Genomic DNA, 24,131 nt, shown 5'->3' on the forward strand with positions numbered 1-24,131 from the left:
ACTCTTTAATACATTATATCAATAATAATATCATTAATCAATTACTGCTTTAAATAAATTATAATTACATTTGTGGTTTATAATAAATATTACACATATCATTTATCAAAAGGTGTCAGTATTTGATAGAATTACTAAATGTAATTGTTTTGTTTTCATTTCTTAAACATTGATCCGTAAATATTATTTTATATTTTATGCATCAAGAAATGATTAGGGCATAGTTAAGGTTGAATTACAAATGTCTTGAATCATTATATTTTATAAAATTAAGTTCTACCACTCATTATAAATCATATTCTTATAAAATGTATATAAAAAAATCTTTATCATTTGTTCTTCAAAGACAGTATTTTTTTTTATATAAAGAAAGAAAAACGAAGTGTGTGGTACTGTTGATTGAAAAAATAAAGTTTGCGGATGTATTGATTTTTAAAAAATTTGATTCTCAAACTGTGAAATAAAATTTATTTATAGATTTTAAATATTTTGTGCAATTTTCTTTAACTGTTCGCTTTAATTTAAATAATGATAAAATTAAAAAAAAATTATAGAAGGGACTTGCACTTGGATTTTAAAATCCTTTGGTAGTTCTGTTTTATAGTATGAGAGGTAAATTTTTGAAGAAAAAAAGTTTCATAAAGTGCCTCAGTTTTTAATAAAATTTAGTTTTTTTCTTAAATTTCACACAATTCAAGCATCATTGTCAAACTAATAATATTTGTACCTATTTTTTTTAATTTACATTTATAAAATTATATGATGTGATAACACTATCATTTATAAAATGCTTAAAGATTAGAGAAATTTGACTCTCAACATCAATTGAGCCTTAATGCAACTCAGCTTTAAATTTTTCAATATCAACTCTTAACAGTTGAGGTATTTTTAACTGTAATTCGCATGTTTACTACAAGTTTAGCTACGTAGTAAATGATAGTTAAGATTAGTAGCAGAATGGTCACAACCAGGAAAAATTTAAAAGTGGTAGTGAAAGTTTGAAGAAACTAATTGTTTTTAATGACTAACTCAATTCCTGAAATTAAAGTGAAAATTAAAACTATTAAGACTCCCATTAGGCTCATGAAACGCTTGTCATCCCTTTTTCAAAATATTGTAGCCACGATGGTGGGTAAAGTAAACTATAGATATAATTTTTTTTTTTTTTTGACCGATAATGGGCGCACTTGTTAAGTAGTACTTCCCCTCACATTAACTTTCTGTTTTGTACAAAAACAATCGCAACTAAAACAGTGAAACCTGTTAGATTGATCACTACAGTATGTTGATCACCTGTCTGAGTTGTTTTTAATCATCAAGTACCAAACTGATAAAAAATAATTAGAATTCCCGCTTTTATAGGTTGGCCACTTGTCTAAGAGGACCTTCAAATTGTTATCCTCCAAGTGGTCAACTTACTGAGGCTTCATCGTAACTTATTCTATGCAAAAACAAATATTTCATTAACTGCTGTTATTTAGAATGGCACCGGCACGTAACTTTTTTTTCCTACAATTTACAATCTGTTCGAATTTTGTGACAAAACAAATACTATTACAATAAGGTTTTGTTCATGGTCTTTGAAAATATCATTTTCAGTCATATGGTAAAGTTACACAGGTTTCATTGCAATTTATTCTATGGAAAAACAAATATTTTAACTACTACTGGTATTTAGAATAGTAAATTTTATAATAAAATAAAAAAAATACTGCAGTTGTATGCTTTGTTCATGACCTTTCAAACTATCGCAATAATTTTGATCGGCAAAATTTTCCATTGATATTGGATACAGTGAAAATACAGTTTAATGCTGGTACATTTTAACTTTTGTTACTTTTTATTGAAAAAGAATATTAACCTTTTTCTTATCATTCATTCAGTTATACCGAATTTAAATGCACTTTTTTAAAAACTTAGAATGGGGAAAAATTAAGAGCGTGCTGCCCAAACACTCTCTCAAAGTTGGCGTGCACCTGTTCTTTTTTATAGCATCGAGGTACCTCCGTTCCAATTGACAACTGAATTCTATTTACTAGAGACATTGCTTCAGAATTGCAATTAATTACTGCCATACTTATGATTCCATTCGATTCGCCTGGAAATTCAGCCACCAAGTTGCCCAAGAGTTCTTCGGCAATGCTGGCTTCATCTGCGTACAGTGGTCCGACGAGAAGTGAACCTTGGACGTTTTTCTTCAGGCAGCCATAGCCACACACTCTCCCAGTGCCATCTCTAACAGCTGCCAAAGTTAGACTGTCCTCTTCAGCTGTTGATAGGGTTACTATTTTCGAACGATCGTACCCATGAACTGATGCATCGTAGTTGATGACAGCTGGAAGAACCGATGATCGAATTTGCACGATCTGTAAAATAAATTAAATGAAATATCCTTTAAAACATACTTTTACATAGAAAGATTACAGAGGGGAACAATCTGGTGTAACGATTTTAAATCTGAAATTAGTTTCGTTCGTAAAGCTACATATTTTTACTTTAGTTTATATTTTGCCTGGATGTATAACTTTAATGAAAACGTATAACATGCATGTACACTTATGTTCCCCTTTAAAAATAAGACTTAAGGCAAAAAAATTATATGATCTTAACTCCTCGCATCATAAACTGAAATGTATTATTACGTTCTTCCTACCACTTACTATGTAGCAGAGACACCAAGGCCGGATTAACCATAAAGCAAACTAAGTACGTGCGTAGGGCACCAGAGGATGGTGGGCACCACAAAGCCTAACTAAATGTTCCCAATACATAATTTTTTTTTCGAAGCATTGTTTATGAATTTAGTATTTTGAGCTTCCATTTTAAGAGTAGTGTTTTAATAATTTTTCTAGATAACAGCATTTCTAAATAAGAATTTCTTCATAAAAAAAGAAGAAGAAAAAACGAAAGATGTTATGTATAAAAAATTCTTGTTCTTATAATGAAATTAGGTAAATGTCAAAATATTACCTTTATAGTAACCTATCACGAATGTGGGTTTTTTCCGTACTTTTCCTTATTTATCTATTTTTGTTGTTGTTGTTTTGACGGAGCATTTTAAAGTCTTCTTAAACAAAACCTATGAAACCAACTCTGATAGAAAGAATATTCTTGTTTAAAAGTTGGTTGGCATCAAGGAAAAAAAAATCAACCCTGTCAAGCCATTTAAACAAGGGTACTTCAATGGCTAATTATGAGCTAGAATAAAAAATTCAGCATTCAAAAGTCTTAAAAAACGAAGTTTTTCCTTTGTTTTTCAAATCTATTTTTTTAAATATGCAAAAGAATTTTTTGTTGTTGCTAATTTGCAGTGCTATTTTATTAGCACATTCTTTTGCAAGGAGCTACAATAGTCTAACATGTCATTTGTAACAAAAATAAGTAAGTGGACCGAATAAAGTACTATGACCTAAAATTTTTAGAAACAGTTAAAAAAACATATACATAAATATAAAGGGAATTTTTTAAAAGAAAAATATTACAATTTACATCCTTTGTACTTTGTTAATTGATTAAAACGTAATTTGGATATTAAAATTTTATTTACTGTATTTTTCATTAGCGAATATGAGAGTGAAAACACAAAAAAAAGTTACTCAAAGTTGCCAGTTCTCCAAATAATTGGTGATTGAAATGGGCTACAGGTGGCTTAGAGCAGAACTGTCTACCTATGGCAACACTTCGCATGCTTTCACCATACGCGTGTGGAGAGTCATAGAAGAAGGAAGTGCGTTAGTTTCTGTCTTGATTTTCAAAAAGATTAAAGTCTTTTAAGTTTGGAAACTATTATGGAACATAAGACTACATTAAACACAGTTTTAAAAGAAAGCGTCATGGAAATTTGAAAAAAATATTTTTAACAATTAAATACGGAAAATATTAAGAAAAAGAAAAATATCGTAGTACATTCCTATACAACTGAAAAGAGAAGGAGAGGGAAGGGTTAAAGACATGGAACCGGTCTTCTCTCCAGATGGCATATTCGAGCATTGAGATCGTCTATAGCGCACAAATCTAGACAGAATGCCCTGGTTCATCTTAATCAGAATATTCCAAAAACATTTTTTTTTAAATACTTATTCCTTATTAGAAGAAATAAGTGATAGACTTAAATGGATTACGTACCTGTATACCTTCTAGCTGTCTTTTCTTGTCAGCGAATTGTGGTACGCCCTCACAAAAAAGTGTACACCAGGGTGCGACAATCCGGAATCCCGCTAAGTCTCTATATGTGTGCAAATGTTCAGGAACAGAGTTGAGCCCTACGTTCCTCTGTCCAACATGTTCCATGGCTCTTTTCCATATGGACAGTCCGAGTCCCTTGCCTCTATGAGACTTTTTGACTGCGTACAGACCCACAAATGCCAGACGGGAATGAAGTATCACAGCAGCGCAAACACCTAGAACTTCTTCAGAGGAAAATGTGGAATGAAACATATGTACAGATTACAGTAAATCATGAATGTTACATTTCTATTTAGCAATCTAAGAATGATGTTATTGGGTACTTGCACTTCAAGAAGAAGACCTCCCATACCCACTCATGTGACCTATGACGTCAGCGCCAGCTAATCTTTATCAGCTAAATGGCTTATTAAAGTTGAGCTAAGTTTCTCTAGATAAGTTAGAATGTTATTTAACGATTAGTTAATTGATTACAGAGTCGTATAGCACACCGATTAGTTGAAATATAATTCTTCCTCGTCTACTTCTTTTACTTAACTTAGATTTATTATTTATGAATTTTATTGTAACCTTGATAATTTTTGTTTTGTGTACCTGGCAACTTCGATGCATAATTAGTCTGTTTACGTTCCTGAAGGCCTGTCTTTGTGTTAAGTCTCTGTGTATACATATAGTGAAAGAATTGAAATCTTAGAGAAGGAATCTTTGTGAAAGAATTTAGAATGTGTCCAAGGGCGCCGGCAGAATAATTAAAAAGGGGGTGCAACCCTTTGACAAACTACCCAGCCCCCCCCCCTAAAAAAAAAGGAAATATTCTGTTATTACATTTTGTTTTGTTATTACATATACTTTCATCTGTTAATTTTTTTCAAGATACATTTCCTCATTGTTAACAAGATATTTAAAAAAAGTACGAATTTCATGTACTTGCGAATTTTGCCACGAGAAACTGTACTGATGGTGCTGGCATAGCTATTGACTTTGAAGCACAAATACTACAAATAATAGTCGTATGCTAACGTGTTTGTGCACGCTTAACATTGGTATTTATTGTGTTTATGAAGTTTTACAGTTGTGAGAAGTCAGTTTGTGTTATGCACCTTTGTTAATCTAAATAACTAATAGAAAATATAATATTATTTATATTTTATTAAAGGGAATTTAATAACATAGCTTAGATATCTGCCAAGTTTGTGCATGCTCAGTGTGCATAAGAAAAGAATCAAAGATGACTCAGAATTAATTGAAAAAGTTATAAACAGATTTGGACAGCAAACATGACGATTACAATTCTTGTTTGATTAAACAATTTTTTAATTGTAATGTATCAATCAATAATTACTTAATTATTTGTTTTTGAATAAAAATATATTTAAAAATTGTTTTTCTGTATCTCTTTAATTGTTCAAACAAAAAAATGCCAGAGAGGTGCAAGTGCACCCTCTTGCACCCCACTGCCGGATCCCTTGAATGTGTCATTTAAGAGAATTGATACGTGACGGGCTTAGCTTACTCGCAATAGAATGGAAAGAACAGTTGCTAACGTAAACAAATGCCACATTTCAACAACGAATCAGGATCGAGATACCCACACTAGATCACTTGCAGGTATCCCATTAAAGCTCGCATTTCGAGTTGTTATTATTTTAACACTGCCGTTTATTTTTTTACATCTTAACGAATGTGAAAAGGAGTATACAGGATAATTTATTAACGACCGACTTTTTACTATGTAGTGTATATTCATCCTCTTTTTTATCTTGTTTTCTTGAGATTATAAGTTATATTCTATGTAGTTCGATGAGGTTGCGCAAGATGTTTTTGATATCTCTCCTTTTAAATTTTTTTACAAGCTTTTGAAGTTCACTTTCCCATTTTTGAAGAAAAAAGTGTCCTTTGAAGCTTATACAAACTTTTAAAATCACAATCAATCATCCTACAATATCAAATAAAAGAATTCGAGCATTTATAATCTTATGAAAACAAAATGGAAATAGGATGAATGGTTTACGAGGTTATTATACGTTGAAAAATATTGGCTTCTAGCAAATATAATTATTCTTATGATATTCGTTGGCCGTTGTAACTTCAAATGCCTAATTCCAGAAATTATTTTAACTCATTATTTAACTAACAATAAGTTTTTTAAAAAAATCATGATAATAAGCAATAAGACTGACTTAATTAGGTGTGCTGCCCCCGATTCACATAAATTTGGGAACTTCATAAACAAAGATGGAAGTTAAGGAATGAATCTGTTTAATTATAGCTAAAGGTGGATGTGTTGTAATCAATTTATGAAATAACGGCATTATATAGAATGCCTTTTGCAAAGTGTAAAGTATCAATATTTTTTATATTTTAACAGTTTGCCATTAATTATTCAATGAAATTTCCTGGCAAAGAGTGAAATATGAATACTAATTTTATAATTTAACAGATTGTCATTATTAGTCTTTCTACAAAAATCCTAGGCAATGAGTGAAATCATTTCATATTTTGCCGGTTTATCATTAGTCATTCTACGATATTCCAAGGCCAATACGTGAAATTATAATCATTTTATACTTTGGTGGTTGTTTTATCATAAGTCATTCTTTAAAAATCCCAGGCAATGAATGAAATATTAATATTTTCATATTTAGCCGATTTGTCATAAGTGATTAATGAAAAAAAATCGATTTCATGATTACAGATCCAAATTAGGAGCTTTTCATATTACAAATATAATATGAATGTTTCGTTTTTCCAAAACTATTTAAAGAAATAATTATAGCACCAGTTTTTTTTTTATCTTGGCAATAAATAAATAAATAAAATATGTAAACAATTTAATTATAAAATAAAATAAAAAAAGAATAAAATATTAATAATAAAAGAAAAAATAAAGTAAAATATTTATATTAATATGGGTGCATCTCAAACAAAGAAACATTTTTTTTTTTAAATTCGCTTTTTATATAATACTACTACTTTGTTAGTTTAATTATTTCTCTTTCTTTTTTTTTAATTAGAAAATATCATCTGCATCGCAATTGATTTGCAGGAATTTAAATTAAAAATAGCATTTTTTACTCTGCGTAGGAAATATAATATTATTTTTGATATTTTTATTCTAATATGGTTAAAGAGGCATCAAATAGTTTCAATAGGAAACATTAAAAAAATGTTTCTGATCAAATAATGTTTTTTACTCTCGCCTTAATTTTCAAATCTTCTAATTTTTTAAAAGAATTTTTGTATGTTGTAATAACAGCAGATGCTCTTGCTCCACTTTGTAGAAATTTTCTTCTAATATCAAAAAAATTTTGTTGTGATTATTATAATGCTTTTGCCAATTTGATTTAAAGTCATTATTTCTGTCACTATTTATAAATGATTAAAAAGTTTTTATCGAACGTTGTTTTTTTTAATTTATTTCGTCGTGCTAAACCATTTTAAATTGTTACAAAAATAAATTTTTTAGCTCTCAACCATTTAAAAAAAATCTATATATTTTGCAGAAATCAGAGCGTTTGGCATCTCTGCAGTAGTATAAAAATGGCAAAATAAATATACCCGAGCTCTATTTAGTGTAATATTGTCAGAAAGTGGTTTTGTTATTAGTTATAAGATGATTACTCGTTCTTCGTAGGTGATCAATAAATCAGTAAATGATCAATAAATCAGTATGAATCAAGATTACGAAATCATACACGAAACTGAAAAGCATATATCAAGTCAATTATTTTTTTTAAAAGAAATTATTCTAATTTATTTACATATACATTATTTGATGCACTTTCCAGTGGCTTTACGTTATTAGATTAATCAAAACACGTATTTACCCCACCAAGATAAAGATTAACTGCATTCAGTATCTTTGGCATGGAGCTGAATGATTCTTAACATATTAACACATTATCATGAATTGCTTTGCGACCGATTCATGAAAGTCAACATTTGTTGTTGTGGCTTATCCTCCAATGCCTGACGAAGTCAGACAAGGTTCATCAGACCGTTGACCCTAAGGAAATCGAGGACCAGAAGGGGAGATAAGTATATGTCCTCTCTGGAAAGTCAATATTTACCACAATCAAGTAATTAATTCAGTATTTATCCCTTTCGGAAGCCATAAAAATCTATTACTATAGTACCGATATAAGGCCGGGATAGCCTAGTTGGTAGGGCACTGGGTCCATGTTCAAGAGGTCGTGGGTTCGATCCTTGTTCGTCGAAGACTCCCCGTGAAGTAAATAGTGACCGATGCTCGTTAAATCTGTCGAGTCTCAAAGTCCTCCATGCTCCCATAACAAATCATACCTCTGGGGATACTGGTCCAGGAATTTCCTTATCCTCTGGATTGGTTCAAAATTACAAGGCTACGGAGTTGAACATCAGTAGTCGTAAACACGAAACGTCGGCTGTTCAACGACGGTTATAAAATAAATTATTGTACCGATATTAAAGATCTATATTTGTATATTTGGTATCTATTAAAAAAGCACATATTGTATCAATAACATTATAATATGCTAATTGCCAAAACTAATTATTCATCACTGGCGTCCATGGGCTTTACGGCTTTATGAAACAAATGAGTATACGTTTTCCATGAAATTTCCTTCTTTAGTATATAACTTAATTTTTCAATTTCCACAAAGTTTTTTAAAAATCCCTTTCAAAAGCGTAATTGCAAACAAAATAAAAACGTTGCTTCAGATAACTTTTAGGAATACTAATTTTGTGACATAACATGCCATCCACGTTACCTGATTCGACGTGTCTTACCTGACGCAATAAATAAAAAATAATTAACTGTTAAAGAACGTAAATAAATTCCTTTTGTTTTATTCGATTAAATAGAGTTGGAAAGCTAACAAACATCACTGAAATAAATTCATCCAAAGTTAAGTCACTACAATGGCTAATGCTAAACCATTGGGAAAATTCTATTTTCCAAACATCTCTCCCAAATGACCTAACTGAAATTTTTGAACAATTTTTAGGATCGGGAAATAAATTTTTTCCGTTCACTCGCTGTCCAAATTTTAAATTTTAAAACGATATCAAAATTGTTCCCGAATTATAGGAGAGACACACATATGTTTCCTTTTATTAATATAGATAAAGATTTTCTGTATAAAAAATACAATTTTTTTAAAAAAATTCTTCGTATTTATACATTTGACTGAGCTATCTAGACTAGTGAGGTATAGTTTTCTGAGTAATCGCTTAGAAGTTAGAAAAAAAACAATGAGTACGTGGTCTAAAATTAATGAATTTGAACTTTTTGTAGCTAAAGTTTAACAAACTAAAAGTTTATAGACATAAGTTAATACGCTTAGATTTTTTTTCTTGAAAAAACTCAAACTGATATTAGCAAGGGAAGTGAATTATCATCAAGAGTAATTAAACAATTCATCTTTTACATTAATATACGTAACTATTACACACTTTGAATTTTAAAAGAATTCATAAATTCCATATATATAGTTTAAAATCTTTTTGCAATTGACTCTAAAATGTATGACAATTTGCGGACGAATTTGAACACTTTGTACTTCAAACTAATAAGTTTATAGACAGAAACTAATACGTTTATAAAAACTTTTTTATTTCTTGAAGAAACTCACACTAATATTAGCAAGGGAAGTGAATTATCATTAAGTAATTAAACAGGTCATCATTTACACAAATATACGCAACTATTATATACTTTGAATTTTAAAAGAATTCTCAATAACATATATATAGTTTAATCTTTTTGCACTTGACTCTAAAATGTATGACAAGTTGCAAACGAATTTGAACACTTTGTACCTCAAACTACTAAGTTTATAGACAGAAGCTAATGCGTTTATAAACATATTTTTTTAATTTTTTGAAAAAACTTATACTGATATTATCAAGGGAAGTGAATTATTATAAATAATTAAACAATTCACAGTTCACATAAATATATGCGACTATTACACATTTTAATTTTTTAAGAGATTTCACAAATTCCATATATATATATATATATAGTTTAATCTTTTTATTTGACTCCAAAATGTATAACAATTTGCGATAAGGCAGTTATATTTTTCCCTGACCGCCCTAGCAATTAAAACATGCTAATTATCGTTATCGTCATTATAATTTATCAGGGCGCCTGAGGTCGTTTACGGTCTCGTTCCCCATTCATTTTGTAAATATTGACATTAAGGAGGTAATTTCTAGTGAATGGAATGCAAATTGGAGTAAAAAGAAAATTAAATATTTTGTGTTCTAGATAAGCATGCAACGCTACAAAAATAAACAGCCATTGGCCTGAGTTTCACGTCTTATTTCAAGTTTTCAAATATAAATATTTCATTAAATCTTACTGCATCGCAATTTAAGGATTTTGAAAGAATTTGTAATTAAGCATTGTGATATGATTATGTATATTCTTATTCCGGCTAAACAATCTTGCTCTTGTTATTTTTTTGGAGAATTTTATTTTGATTTCATTTGAGTTTCTGTTGTAATGGTGGGGAGATGTTTCACCAGGTAAACATGCTAATTAAATGTATGGCATGTTTACTTGGTAAATATTTCAAAGGTTGAAAATCTTAGAGTAAAAATTAGCCGCTACTGCCCCACGAAAGTTTTAGTTCATTTTATTACAGTATAAAACTTTTTAGCTTCCGTGGATTCGTGGTACAATGGTTAATCTAACCGCTTGTTTACTGAGAGATCGACGATTTAGATATTAGCTGAGACATTCGATTTATATTTATAGATTTTTAATTTAACAAGATTGGTAACTATTTAGAATGTAGTTCAATTATTATTCAATTCATAAATTAAAATTTTTCAGTTTATTCAATTTACAAAATTTTTTTTTTTAATAAAAGTTAATATTTTTTTGTACAATTTTTTTCCCTTAATGGCGGGCACTTGGGGTTTGTCTCATTGGCAACAGAAATGCCAGAACTGCTACTCTCTTCTCGTTACCCAGTGGGCACCTGTGGCCACGGCGGTGAAGACACGGCGGTGGAGCAGCGTCGCTCACGTCACACAACCGCAAACCCGTTTACAGGGCGGGTTACATTCACACAATGAGGAAAGGACATAGAACACAGAGAGAGAAAGAAACATCCATGCCCTGAGCAGGATTCGAACCCGCGGCCAATGGCTCCGCAGTTTTGTACGAAAATTAAAATATTTTTTTTTTACAAGACCCACCAGACGTGAATGGGAAGAAATAAAATTGATTTGAATTATAAAATGCTATGTTGCCAACGGAAAATGGAAAAATAAAGATGAAAAAAAACTAGAGAAACCCCAGCAGCCGAGAGAGAAAAAAGATGAAGAACAGAACATGGGAACAGAAATTGGTGTTTAGAGTCTTATTAATATTTATCGAAGCGAAATCATGTCATTTCTTAAAAATTAAAACAGTTGACGCTCAGTATAACGTACCTTGTAGTCCGGGCGAAAATGGACGTTACAATGGGAGATAGTTATATCGTGAGCGAACTAAAATGCAATAAATATTAACTGGCAGCTAAAAAAATACTTGTCAAAATTCGAACAAGTCAATGCCTTACTTCATTAAGAATTTGGAAATTAACAGAAAAACTGATATCCAGTTTTTTTCTATATTAATTCTTACGCAAAAAGTTCCCTTTCATATAAATAACATTAATTACATAGATTAATTATTTAATTTATAATTTTATTAGATAAATAATAATTCTTTACTATCAGACTTTTTTTAAATTGATATTTCGGAAACAATTCAACCGGTTTTGTTCAAAGTTCGAAATTACATTCTTGAAAATGTAAAAATTTGCATACCTTACAAATTTAAAATTTGTTAGTCTATTTTTGAATAAAGTAATAAAAAATAATAAATACTTGTTGATAATATTTTTACAATATGTTAATTTTTTCACCAATATATTATTGATTTAATGACTTTATACTTAATTATTCTAGTCAATCAGCTGAGATTGGTCAAGCACTGAACTGTTGTGAAGTGTGTTTCAGTGCTCAGTGGCGGTTTGAAATCCACCCAGCTTCAGATCGATGGGTACCAGTTTGTCTGGTTGGTAATGTGCAATTTTGACAACATTGTGGAGATTTAACGTTCGTAAACCGCCTGCCTGGCCACAAATGTCTGTTATGGGAATTATTTTTCACTATCAATGTGAATCGAATAACAAATAATTTAGTAATCGGCAAATCTCGTGGAATACCGGATGGAAATAAAATAGGTATTCTGGGAATCTTGCTTTAAAATGAAAATATAGTTTCTAAACTAAACTAAACTCAGCGGGGCGACAGCCCATAGAGGGCCAAGGCCTACTGTGCCCATCTCAGTTTTCTTGACCTTTGGGCTTTGGGGTGCAGGAGCAGATGTTCCGGTTAGGTGGTCATCCGAACGCGATACCCCCAGTGTTTAGTTCCCAAGCATGCTTGGTACTCATTTAACGATCCATTGAAGGGATGAAAGGCTGAGTCAACCTTGCCCGGCCCGAGGATCGAACCAGGGACCTGTGGCACGACAGCGAGAAGAGCTACAAAATATAGTTTCAGTAGTTGAAAATTAAGCAAAAAAATTGTTATTAATGAAAAGTTTGCTGAACTTTTTAAAAATATATTTATTTAATTCAAAAAAAGAGAACAACAATAAAAAAAGCGAATATAGTAAGCGTGACTTTATGCTTAATTTTTCTATTTAATAAGCATAATAATTAATAATAATTCAATAAATAAAATAAAACCAGTACAGAAACAGATGAAATGATCATGATTATTTTAAAATTACTTTTGATAATTCGCAGTTTGAATTAATTTTCACTTTTTCTTCTCATAGCATCGAAGATGTTTAGAAGGAGAATCCCATCAATCTAATGGACACATTTCTATCAGCGTTAAGTGCATAAGATTTTCTTTTACAATCACAAGGGGGCTCCGTTTCCGGATAGTTCATCCTGCTAATTTCCGAAAATTCTGGCGCAGTTCCTTTCCAACGAGCTTTTTAATCTTTTCTCCTAAGTTTTTTTTTTATGCCCCAATTTTTATTTTCAGATATTTTTTCTTATATTTTATTTTAATTACATTTAAGGCTACTCCTTTTGCTATTTATTGCTCCCCAAATCCTCGGAGCTATACAATTAAATTTTCCTAAATAAATTAGAAATTTAAACAAAGTAAGACGCGTCGTACACTGTTTCATTTGTGTTTTATACATAAAATTAAATAAATAAATTTTTCGTTAATATGCCAAACGGCCAAGTAAAATTTTTCGAATAATAAAAATGTTTGGGAGGTCACAGTGGCCTCCCGGTAACCTCACATCTCGGCTCCCCTGTTTGCACCATATATGAAGTGTCTCTTTAATCTAGAATATTACCATTTAGTTAAAGGGTAAAATACCCTACAACTTTCTTTCATAAAAGAATATTTTGGATTAGTGTAAAAGGAGGAGAGCACTTAGGAGGACAGAACTTTCCGGTAGGCCTAATAATTTCTGTACCACAAGAAAAACATTTCTTTTAAAGTTCAAATGTTAACAGCTATCTCATACATAACATTCTTGTACGCCAAAATTGTTTTTCTGGTTGTAGATAACTTTATGCATTTTTACTTTATTCTCGGTTAAATAAAAATGGTTGATTTTATTAACCCTCAACGTTCTCATTTAGGTACAGTTCTTTTTCCTTCAAAAACTGAAAACTGGTAGCACAATTATTTCATTAAAAACATGTTTATTTACTTTGAAGCAATAGCATAACCGCTAACTCTCTCAGTTCTTAAGGAGGTTTTTAGTTTTGTATTTAAAGTGGTCGAAAAATTTATGCATTGATGTTTTATTCTCAGTTTTTTTAAACAAAATTTATAATGGTTTTCCCAACCATTATACGCAAATAAATAAAACATATAATCCCCCGCTTCCAAATTAGTTGCTATATTTCAAGTAGATGGAGTCATAAATAGCTTCCAATGTAATTTTGTAGATCGACAGTATACTACTAATTATACTACTATATATTATACTACTAATTAATTCACCTAATACATTATACTACTAATGAATTCAACATTCATTCAGTAGAAGATAGTTTTATATGATTTGCTGGTGCTAGAGTCTTTAGAAAAGGAACCTTGGCTAGAGAGCGCGTGAAACCTGGACTTTTGAAACTGATTTGATACGGATTTAAGGAGGTGATGCTTAGTAAGTAAATGTTCATTGATAGCATAGAACTCAGAAGTCTCTGAAAAATGCTAAAAAAAATCATAAAAGTATCAGTTTCTATAAATAATACGAAAGTATTCAAATGTAGAGACATAGGGAGACACGACAGAGGGAGTATATTCTAAAGGATTACTTGATGTATGTTTGGTACTGATAAAATTATGCTTACAATTATCAATTGCGATATTACCACGACTAGAAAAAAACTTTCTCAAAAAGGGCTGACAATCTATTAGTAATGCATGGTTTCCTATTTAGATACATTTGCAACCAAGGAATTTCAATTTTTCCCAAAAAGTCGGGTGTTAATGGTTTTAAAAATTGACCGCTGCCTCAGATAAATGATTTAAACGTTAAAGCCAGAAAAACAGTAGATTTTGTTCATGAGGTTAAAAAAAAATTACTAGCTTTAGCTAAAAGAATAAAATAAATTAATAACGATATATATATTTAAAACAGTTGNGGATATATATATATGAATTTCTACTTAACAGCAAAATGCACAGAGGCATCTTAATGTCATAGCGTTTTTCCTCAAAAACGTTCCACTGAACAATTTGAAAATGTGGCTTATTATTATTTTGCCCCAAACTCTTTATATAGTAAGCTGCAAAAATATTTGTGAAAAAAAATTTAATTTTATCAGGGTGGGGCTTCCTTATTGAAAAGAATTTCGTTTTCTACAGATTTATACTTCATAAGCATATAAAAAAAAAATTCCCAAATTTTTTAAAAAACGTACCTGTATCTGAAGCTATAACAAAAAATCCATCCGGATCGAACCGGAACCACGTATGTATACTGTGAGTTCCTTCAGCTAGCCCAGTATCCTTCCATATTTCGGCCACCTGAGGAACATCTTCCCATGTCATCAGCCTCACCCTCAGCTCCGGAAATTCTCCAGAATCCATCCCGAATCCCGGATATCTTCTTCCTTAATGTGCATCCCCACGCGGTTTTTACGCCTCGCTTTTCTTTGGCGGCTTCATCTATCGCCAAAGTTAGGTCGCCAACAGACATTTCTGCTGGAGTTGACTTCAGTAATTGATTAACTCTCTTCTTTAGTTCCCGAAGTTTTTGATAATATTCCCCACCCCCCCCCNNNNATATTCCCCCCCCCCCCGTTTCTTGCCAGGGAGTTCTAGATTGGAAAGAATTGTCACGTCTGTTTCCTGTTTTATATTTCTTTATTTGTAGAGAAAGTAAGAATTTAGTTTCATGTTCTTTTGATTTTGACATATTTTGCAAAATAATTATGTATTGAACATTTAGAAAATAAACTCTTTTTTACGCCTAATTAAAAACATATTATATATTTTTTAAATTAAATCTTTGTCGTGAAACAGTGATAATTCACGAAAAAGGAAAGCTGCAAACTCATTATCAAATAGAACATATTTTATTTTATCAATTTACTGACCCAATTTTGAGTTTACGACTACCAATGTTCAACTTCGGAGCCTTGTAATTTTGAACCTAACCCAGAAGTCAAGGGAGCACCTTGAACAAGTAGTCTAAGAAACTTAATTTTCTAAGAAGAAGAAAAAGTCGAGGGACCTTTAGATATAACTATCCCGTATTTGCTTTAAGAAGCGAGGAAAACTCGAAAAACCTTCCACGGTTAGCCTGACGGAAAGGGGACTATAACCAGTAATCCATTTACCACTGAGGATATTTTAATTCAGCACTGCGGCGGGTGCAAGCCGGGAGTAGAATTCTTATCAACCAGCCATCGCTGGGATTCAAACCCAGGTCACCACATTGAGTTGCAAGCCCTCTAATCCCTGAGCCACCATGACTCAAGCGAACTTATTAAAAATTTAAAGCCCCCTCAATTCAGTTTTGTTTGGTATAAAGAGTTTATATTACACTTGGTACACTCGTTGTAATTTCATTCCTTTTAGAAAGGGAACTTTTTCAATAGTGTGAAAAGTGGTAGCATAATTATTTGAGTTATCTCCGGGGAATTAACCCCTTGCACGGTGAGTTTTTTCGACGGTTACAGACATGCTGATTCTCAGGCTTCTGGCTTGAGGAGTCTCCTGCTTTTCAGTTCAATATCAGAACCTCCAATCAAAATATTTTTCTCGACTTATTTTCCTGTTAAATGCATCAATCTATGGAGCCATGTGTATTTTGCAAACAACTCCCTAACACTCTTTCCAACAAAACAGCGATTTTGCGGTTCGGTTGTATTTATTTTATGGTTATTACCTTTTTAGTAACCCTTTTTTAAAACTTTTTGCCTGAAATATCAGATAAAGAAAAGCATCAAGCTTCTTCTAAATAGGCGCATGCTCATGATTTTAAAGAATAATGTTTCAATTCACGACGAAATAGCTATTTTGAGTGATAGTTTAGCTGTTTCTTTTTTAAGCACCTAATTTGTTTTGCTGACAGTTTTTCTGTTCGTTGTTTGCTTTATTTCCGAAGTCAAGCACTTTACGGTAAAACAGTTTAACGTGGACCGATACCGTGCTCACTCGATCTCTTCGCAGGCTGATCAAGTGGTCACATACCCGTACACTGACTGCAGCCGCTAATGTTTCGCTTCGGTGGAACATCGATATTTGAATTTTAGCGTTTGTCATTATTTAAAACTGTCACTAGCAAAGGAAAGCAATAATTTCATTTTTATGTACAGTTTGCAGCATAACTTTTGATCGCATAAACAGTGTAATATTTGACAGTTAATAATTAATAGATAATTATATCTGATATATATGCCAATATAAGCTGAAGTATTTTTATATTTTGCAAAACCTTGACACTGGTTATAAATATACGCCAATCGTAATACATACACATGCAGGCTTGCATGCACAAAACAAAGAGCAGATTATAAGTCTTTGCCCAGTTGAGGAATAGATAGCATTATTTATTTTCGCAATATTATTTGCATGTATTGATGGGAAATATCTTTTTAACTTACATTATTAAGTATAGATTTTTATAGCACACCATAAAAATTTTTACCCTTTTAAATATAAAAAATTGAAATCGTTCAGAAAATTTATGAAAGAATTGGCAGCGATTAACAATAGAAGAAAAGAATATGATGATTTTTTTGCAGTTTAAAAAAAATGATAAAAGAAGTGCTTAGATTAGTCTAAAATAAGATTTATCCCAGACTTATTTCTCTATCTCTTTTTTTAAATTTCACAAAGGAACTTTTAAAATATTACTAAATCTTGAAAAAGGATTTATATCACTTGTTCTCTCATAACAAGAAACTACATATAATAAAATATTAACTTGAAATAGCTTGAACTAGAAACTAGACTGCCCTTGACTATAATGTTTTTTAACTTTTTTATATGCTCAATTATTCTATGACTAATCACTATCTCACAAAAGAAACATTTAGTTTTAGCATCACTTGAAGTTCAAAAAGAGAAAAATTACATATATCTTATCTCAAGTCCTAAAGGAGATAAATGCATAATTTTTGCACCACTTGAAGGAGAACTAATAAAATTATTATTCTCTTTTTAAAAAAATGATGAGTAGATTCGCTGCTGCAGTCATCTTTGCTACACGTTATGAAACAGAAACTTAATTTATAAACTTAGTTTATTTAATTTTTTTTTTGGATTGTTTCTCATGACATGCATTAACATTTGCTTCATTGTATCAGTACATTTGAATTTGACTTAAAAACTGAACATTAACGAAGAAACGAACTCGTCTTCGAGAAGTGCTTTCCAATTGAAATTAGCAAGCCATTAAGTTAATTATATAGAAGGACCAAAAAAACCTTTCAAGTTTGCTTAACGTCAACGTGTCTCTAATATTTGATTCAATTATTACTGGAGATAAATTGTAGAAATATGAGAGGATCATTGTTCTTTGTACAGAAAAAAATACTGTTAGTACTTCTCATAATTTTTAAGACTTCACTCGCTGTTTTTTTTTATCTTTGTTTTTGGCAGTATTATCCAAAATAATTTTTTGGTGAGTAATTTCTCTCGACTATTATTTTTTGTAAAAGGGAATTTAAAATCGAGGACTGAGCTACGAAACAGTATGAAATTTTTAGATCACTGCCATTTTTTAACACAGATTATTTTATAATTGGCATATTGCTTATGTAAATTAAGTCAGCTGGAATAATTAACTGAATATTTTACCTAAAACATTGTTCCACAATTTTTTTACACTACATATTAGTTAATTAAACTAAGGTATCCAAGATAAATAAATAAATAAAATTACTAATGAAATATTTTGTGCAGTTTATTTTTTTTGTGCAGCTTTTTTATTTCCACAGTTTTGCACTATATCCAAAATGCATGCCAAAATTAACACTTCCTACTACTATCTGAAAATGTCAGTGCTAGTTTCTTTCAAGCATTGCTAGTTTTTTTCTTCTTTTTTGTTTAATTTTATTTCATTTTTGGTCGCAAATACTCTTTAAACAGTCACTGACATTGTTAAGTAGTACTAATAACAATCAATTTACTGCATTTAGGATACATGTCTCTAAATTCATTATTGATGTATTCAGAGAAGTCTATTATTTTCAAGCATTTATCTAGGAAAACACAATTCGATTTACTGATTTGTGAATGGATTTTCTTTTCTTTAACAAAACTAATAATTTACAAGGAGTATTTTTACTCCCAGTAAAAGTTTTGACGATGGAAACGCATAACCGATGTGGAATCTCGATGAACATTGGCCACTCTGGTTTCAAGTACGAAATGTTTTTTTTATATCTTGTCGCAACGAAGCAAAATGCCTGGTTTGGCAGAGAGCTGGACTCACGTTCGTGAGAATGGGAGTTCGAATCCAGTAGGCCGAAGACTCCCCCGTGTTGTAAATGGTGCACGTTAAATCTGTCGCGTCACAAAGCTCTCCATGTTGTACCTCTGTACTCCAAAATGTACCTCTGGGTGTGCTGAATTGGAGATTGATCGTTCTCTGGTTCAGGTCAAAATTACGATTTGTGAATGAACGGATGGGTTCGCCCTATAAACGGTTGCGAAGTATGGGTGAGGCATACATGGTGCCGCTATACATGGTGCCGCTATACATGGTGCCGCTGGAAAGCAAGAACAATCCCACCCTTTACCTTAACGGTCTACGACAACAATAACAAGAAACATTGCGCAAGATAGCGATAGATTGCGTTTTCTCATTGTAAGATCGCGCATCAAAAGCAAATATTATCCAATTCAGTTTATGTAACTATTTATTATTATGTAAACTAAAATTTGAAAAATTTATTCCTTATGGATAAATTGAAAAACTTAATTTCAATATTTTGTAATCATCGGGGTAATTAATTTGACTGACAGAAATGCTGAATAACAAGTTTTTACAAAGATAAGAAGTAAAATGCTTGGATAGAAATCTCAAGATTGGACCATATATTCTTTATGAGATAATAATGAAAATTTAAATATATTAAAATGGATATTCTGTAATAATGACGTAATTAGTCTAATTGATAAATGCTACTAATTGAAATATTTTTACCGAGATTGTCTCAAATTTGAACCATGTACTTTTTATAAAATAAATAAAAGAATTTCGAAAGATTTGTTTTAATATTTTGTGATTATTGGGGTACTTAGCCTAATTGACAGTTATGCTAATACATTTTCACTGAGATAGAAATCTTAAGTTGGACCATGTATTCTTTATGGTATAGTAAAGAAAAACTAAAAAAAGATTAATTTCAATGCTTCGTAATTATGAGCAAAATAAAAAAAAAGCTTTGTATTGATATTTTGTAATTATTGGGGCAGTTAGAAGGCAATTAACTGATAAGAATGATAATAATAAAAAAAAAAACTTGGTGAATCTCGTTTCTACTAAGACAGATCTCTAAAATTTGGATCATGTGTTTTTATCAAACAAAAAGAAAAACAAAAAACAAAAGTTTCGTTTCGATATTTGAAACTATCGGGATAAATAGAAGGTAATTAGACCAAAACTGACAGTAATATGCCAAGTAACACATTACCATAATCGAAAGCTTAAAATTTAAGCCATGTGCTTTTTTTGGGATTAAACTTCTTCTTTCAGTGCACAACAGCCTGTTGCAGGCCAAGGTCAACCCATAGTATTTGAGACTCTTCAATATTTTATAATTATTCAGGTTACTTCAGTAATTAAACTAATTGAAAATTATGCCAAATAACACGTTCCCACGCATATGTATAATACAGTGTTGTATAGCTTTATCCGGCTTTTGTGACATTAAAACGTGAAGAGTTGAGTTAGGTGGACGACAATGTGGAACCGGAGAGTTTGTTTGTGTGGACCAACTGACCGAAGTCCGAGAAAGATTTCTAGATTTCCGATATGCACCTAAAATTCTAATGCCGAGGATTCAGAACAGTGCTGTCAGAGGCATGAGGAACAAATGTGGGCCCGCCTAACGATGAGTTCGTGAAGGTAGATCAGATGGTCGCCGCAGACAGCTATTACACAATAAAAGTATTTTACAATGAGTTAAAAATACTTTACATTAAAATTTAGAATCTTTATGCAACAATTAAAAATAATATTTAAGTTTAATTAATTGGAATTTATAAAATATTTTTATCTCATTAATGAGGTTATTTTATTCTAAGCTACATATATCTGAGTAAATACGCATATTTAGCCATTATTTAAATCTCGGGGTCTCAGGATAAAATAAAATCAAAATTTTTAAGGGAGTGTCTCGAACAATTTAAACAATAAAAGTTAATTTTATCCTTCTAGAAATTATTTTAACAATTAATTTTATTTTATCCTTTTAAATTTATCACTTGTTGAAATTTTATTTTCTGGGAATAATAGTTAAAAAAAACGCTCTTGTAAAAAAAAATTGCTTACCAGAAAAACAGAGCAATGAAATTAACTATAAAAAGTTCCAATTTTGCTGATAATTTATTAGATTTAATTGATTGAAATTTTTTTATCGCATTAATGAGTGTATTTTTTGCCAAGCTATATATTTGTAAGTAAAAATTGCGTTTTATGCCAATTATTTAAACCCCGGATCTTGGGAGGATTTATTAAAATCAAAATTTTCAAGACAGTGTCTCGAATCAAATTAATCAATAAAACTTTTTTTTAGAACATTGACGAATTTATTTTATACTTCTAAATTTATCACTTGTTAAAATTTCATTTTCTAAGAAAAATAATAACAATAAAAAAAAAAACTAAAAATGTTTACCAGAAAAACAAAACAACGGAATTTATCATAAGGAACTGAAATTTTATTGTTAGATTAATTGCTTTAGCTAATTGAAATTTAGTAAATTTTTTCATCGCAATAATGAGATAATTTTCTTATAAGCTAACAGGGTTCCCACTCTATGATGAGATTGAAATTCAAGGACTTTCCAGGACTTTTCAAGGACCTCAACAAAATTTTCAAGGACCTTAATCTAAGACCAATTTTAAAAATTATTCTTTTCTATTTTACTAGAAGCAACAATGCTTGTTGTGGCAATAATTAAATTCAAATATAATACCTAAATGCTTTGCCTATATAGAGAGAACAGAGTATATGTATTATGGACTAAAATTTATATTTTTTTAAAAACAACCCTACTGGTTTTGCATATTAATTCACAATATCATTTTCAGCACAATCTATAACTAATGGTAATGAGGTGTTAATGGTGAAATCCTTTAATCCTGTGTATTTCCATGTGAAGGCTGCATGAAAGACAGAGCTAAATCTTAGGTATTCCATATTCCATAACCTCCCCTCTCCTCTATTAAACATCGTTTCTGAAATTATTTATCCATAATTTACACAACCTTCTCTAAATGTTATGCAGCAACAATTCTTTCTGAAAATAAAAATTTGAAGGAACATATCCCATTTTCACCATGTTTAAAAGCATTATTCGTTATGTGTAATCCACAACTGCCAATGAATATGACCTGGTGGGAATATTTCTCTTTTAATTCACACTGAAGCTTCTAATAGAATTTCCAATTGACATAGGGTCCATCCATGGATAATTGAAGTATTTTAGAGAGCTTTTAACCATCATCCATGCATTTGTAAAAAGAGGACAAAATATTTTCTGCAGTTCCATGACCCATAAATTGGGAGGTAAGATACTTAGTGCAAACTTTATTATCAATTCCTTACCATAATGTCCATCTGCTTAGATTGTAGAGACTGATTTAACGTCTCATCAAAGAGTACAGTGTAGCAATCAACATTCTTCAGCTCATTTATAAGAATCCCTTTGAAGTATAGTGCCAATCCAAAGGAGCCCAAATAGGCTCACTTTGTGGCACTACAAAAAAATTGTCTCGCTATACAGCTATCAGCAAACATTTTGGAGAACAATTTACTAATCCCTTCACAGGAGTTACATGAATAATTACTAGTGATGCACTTCAGACTCCAGAGAATTTCAGCATCAAGCACATTCCTTTTGACCAGATAAGAAGACAATGTTACCTCGGCCACTAAAGTTTCTGTTTCACATGGGGCACACGATGTTGAAGGAGTATTTACACCAGATGAATTAGATGTTCAGGCCTTTGGAAAAAGAGAACTCAGGGCATGAGACTGCTTTTTTGTTTTACCTTTCTCGGATGTGTGATTTCAGAGCAGATTCTTCCATTTTCGCGATATAGATCTCCTTCATGCATATACGGCACTTGGCTCTAAACTTCTTTTCGGACATCGATAAAATCCATTCTTTATAAGCTTGATTATCCATCCATTGGGGATTAAAATAGCACTTCCCAGGCATAACTAGTCTAAACTACATAACACAAATACGAAGCCGTGCCTTTGCGAATACGCTTTACAATAAAGTTTTGAAATGACGCAAACGTAAGGACAAGTGCGGATGGTAAAACGGCAAATTTATTGAAAACTACAAGGTACATATTGTTACGAAATTCGAGAGTATTACAGTTTTGATAAGAAAAAAGAAGATCTAAGCATATGCGACAGAAGATGAAGTGGAGTCTCGCCCCGAACGCATTGATTGTCTGCTGTGCTCCGCGCGCTTGGCAGACACCAAGACGCTACGCCCGGTTAGAAACGGTGGCGACAGAAAGAACGAGAAAAAACAGAAAGAACGAGAAAGATCCGCGGGTGTTTTATAAAAAGGGCCGCCGGCAGTATTGGACAAATTCAAGGACCTATCAAGTTTTTCAAGGACCTAAGACGTTTTTCAAGCACTTTCAAGGACCTAAATTTAGCAAAAAAAAATTCAAGGACTCTCAAGGACCATGGGAACCCTGGCTATATATTTCTAAGCAAAAATCGCATTTTCTGCCAATTTTATTTTCTAAGAAAAATAATAATAATAAAAAAAACTAAAAATGTTTACCAGAAGAACAAAACAATGGAATTTACTATAAGGAACTGAAATTTTATTGTTAGATAAAATTTCAGTTCTAACTAATTGAACTTTAACTAATTGAAATTTAGTAATTTTTTTCATCGCAATAATGAGATAATTTTCTTCTAAGCTACATATTTCTAAGTAAATATCACGTTTTCTGCCAATTTTATTTTCTAAGAAAAATAATAAAAAAAAAAAACTAAAAATGTTTACCAGAAAAACAAAACAATGGAATTTATTATAAGGAACTGAAATGTTATTGTTAGATTAATTGCTATAACTAATTGAAATTTAGTAAATTTTTTCATCGCAATAATGAGATAATTTTCTTCTAAGCTACATATTTCTAAGTAAAAATCACATTTTCTGCCAATTTTATTTTCTAAGAAAAATAATAAGAAAAA

At 31.0% G+C, this 24,131-nt stretch overlaps 1 protein-coding gene across 1 annotated transcript; it reads right to left on the reverse strand.

Moving 5' to 3' along the window:
• Positions 1-1,532: 1,532 nt before the first annotated feature.
• Positions 1,533-15,350, reverse strand: LOC107447147 (uncharacterized). Its single transcript, XM_016061982.3, has 3 exons — positions 15,141-15,350; positions 4,126-4,409; positions 1,533-2,366 (listed from the first exon to the last, which is right to left on the reverse strand). Exons 1-3 carry the CDS (start codon positions 15,307-15,309, stop codon positions 1,917-1,919), a joined length of 903 nt encoding a protein of 300 aa, XP_015917468.1. The 5' UTR covers positions 15,310-15,350; the 3' UTR covers positions 1,533-1,916.
• Positions 15,351-24,131: the final 8,781 nt, after the last annotated feature.

This window comes from Parasteatoda tepidariorum, chromosome 10 (assembly GCF_043381705.1).
Source record: "Parasteatoda tepidariorum isolate YZ-2023 chromosome 10, CAS_Ptep_4.0, whole genome shotgun sequence".
Lineage (NCBI taxonomy): Eukaryota > Metazoa > Arthropoda > Arachnida > Araneae > Theridiidae > Parasteatoda > Parasteatoda tepidariorum.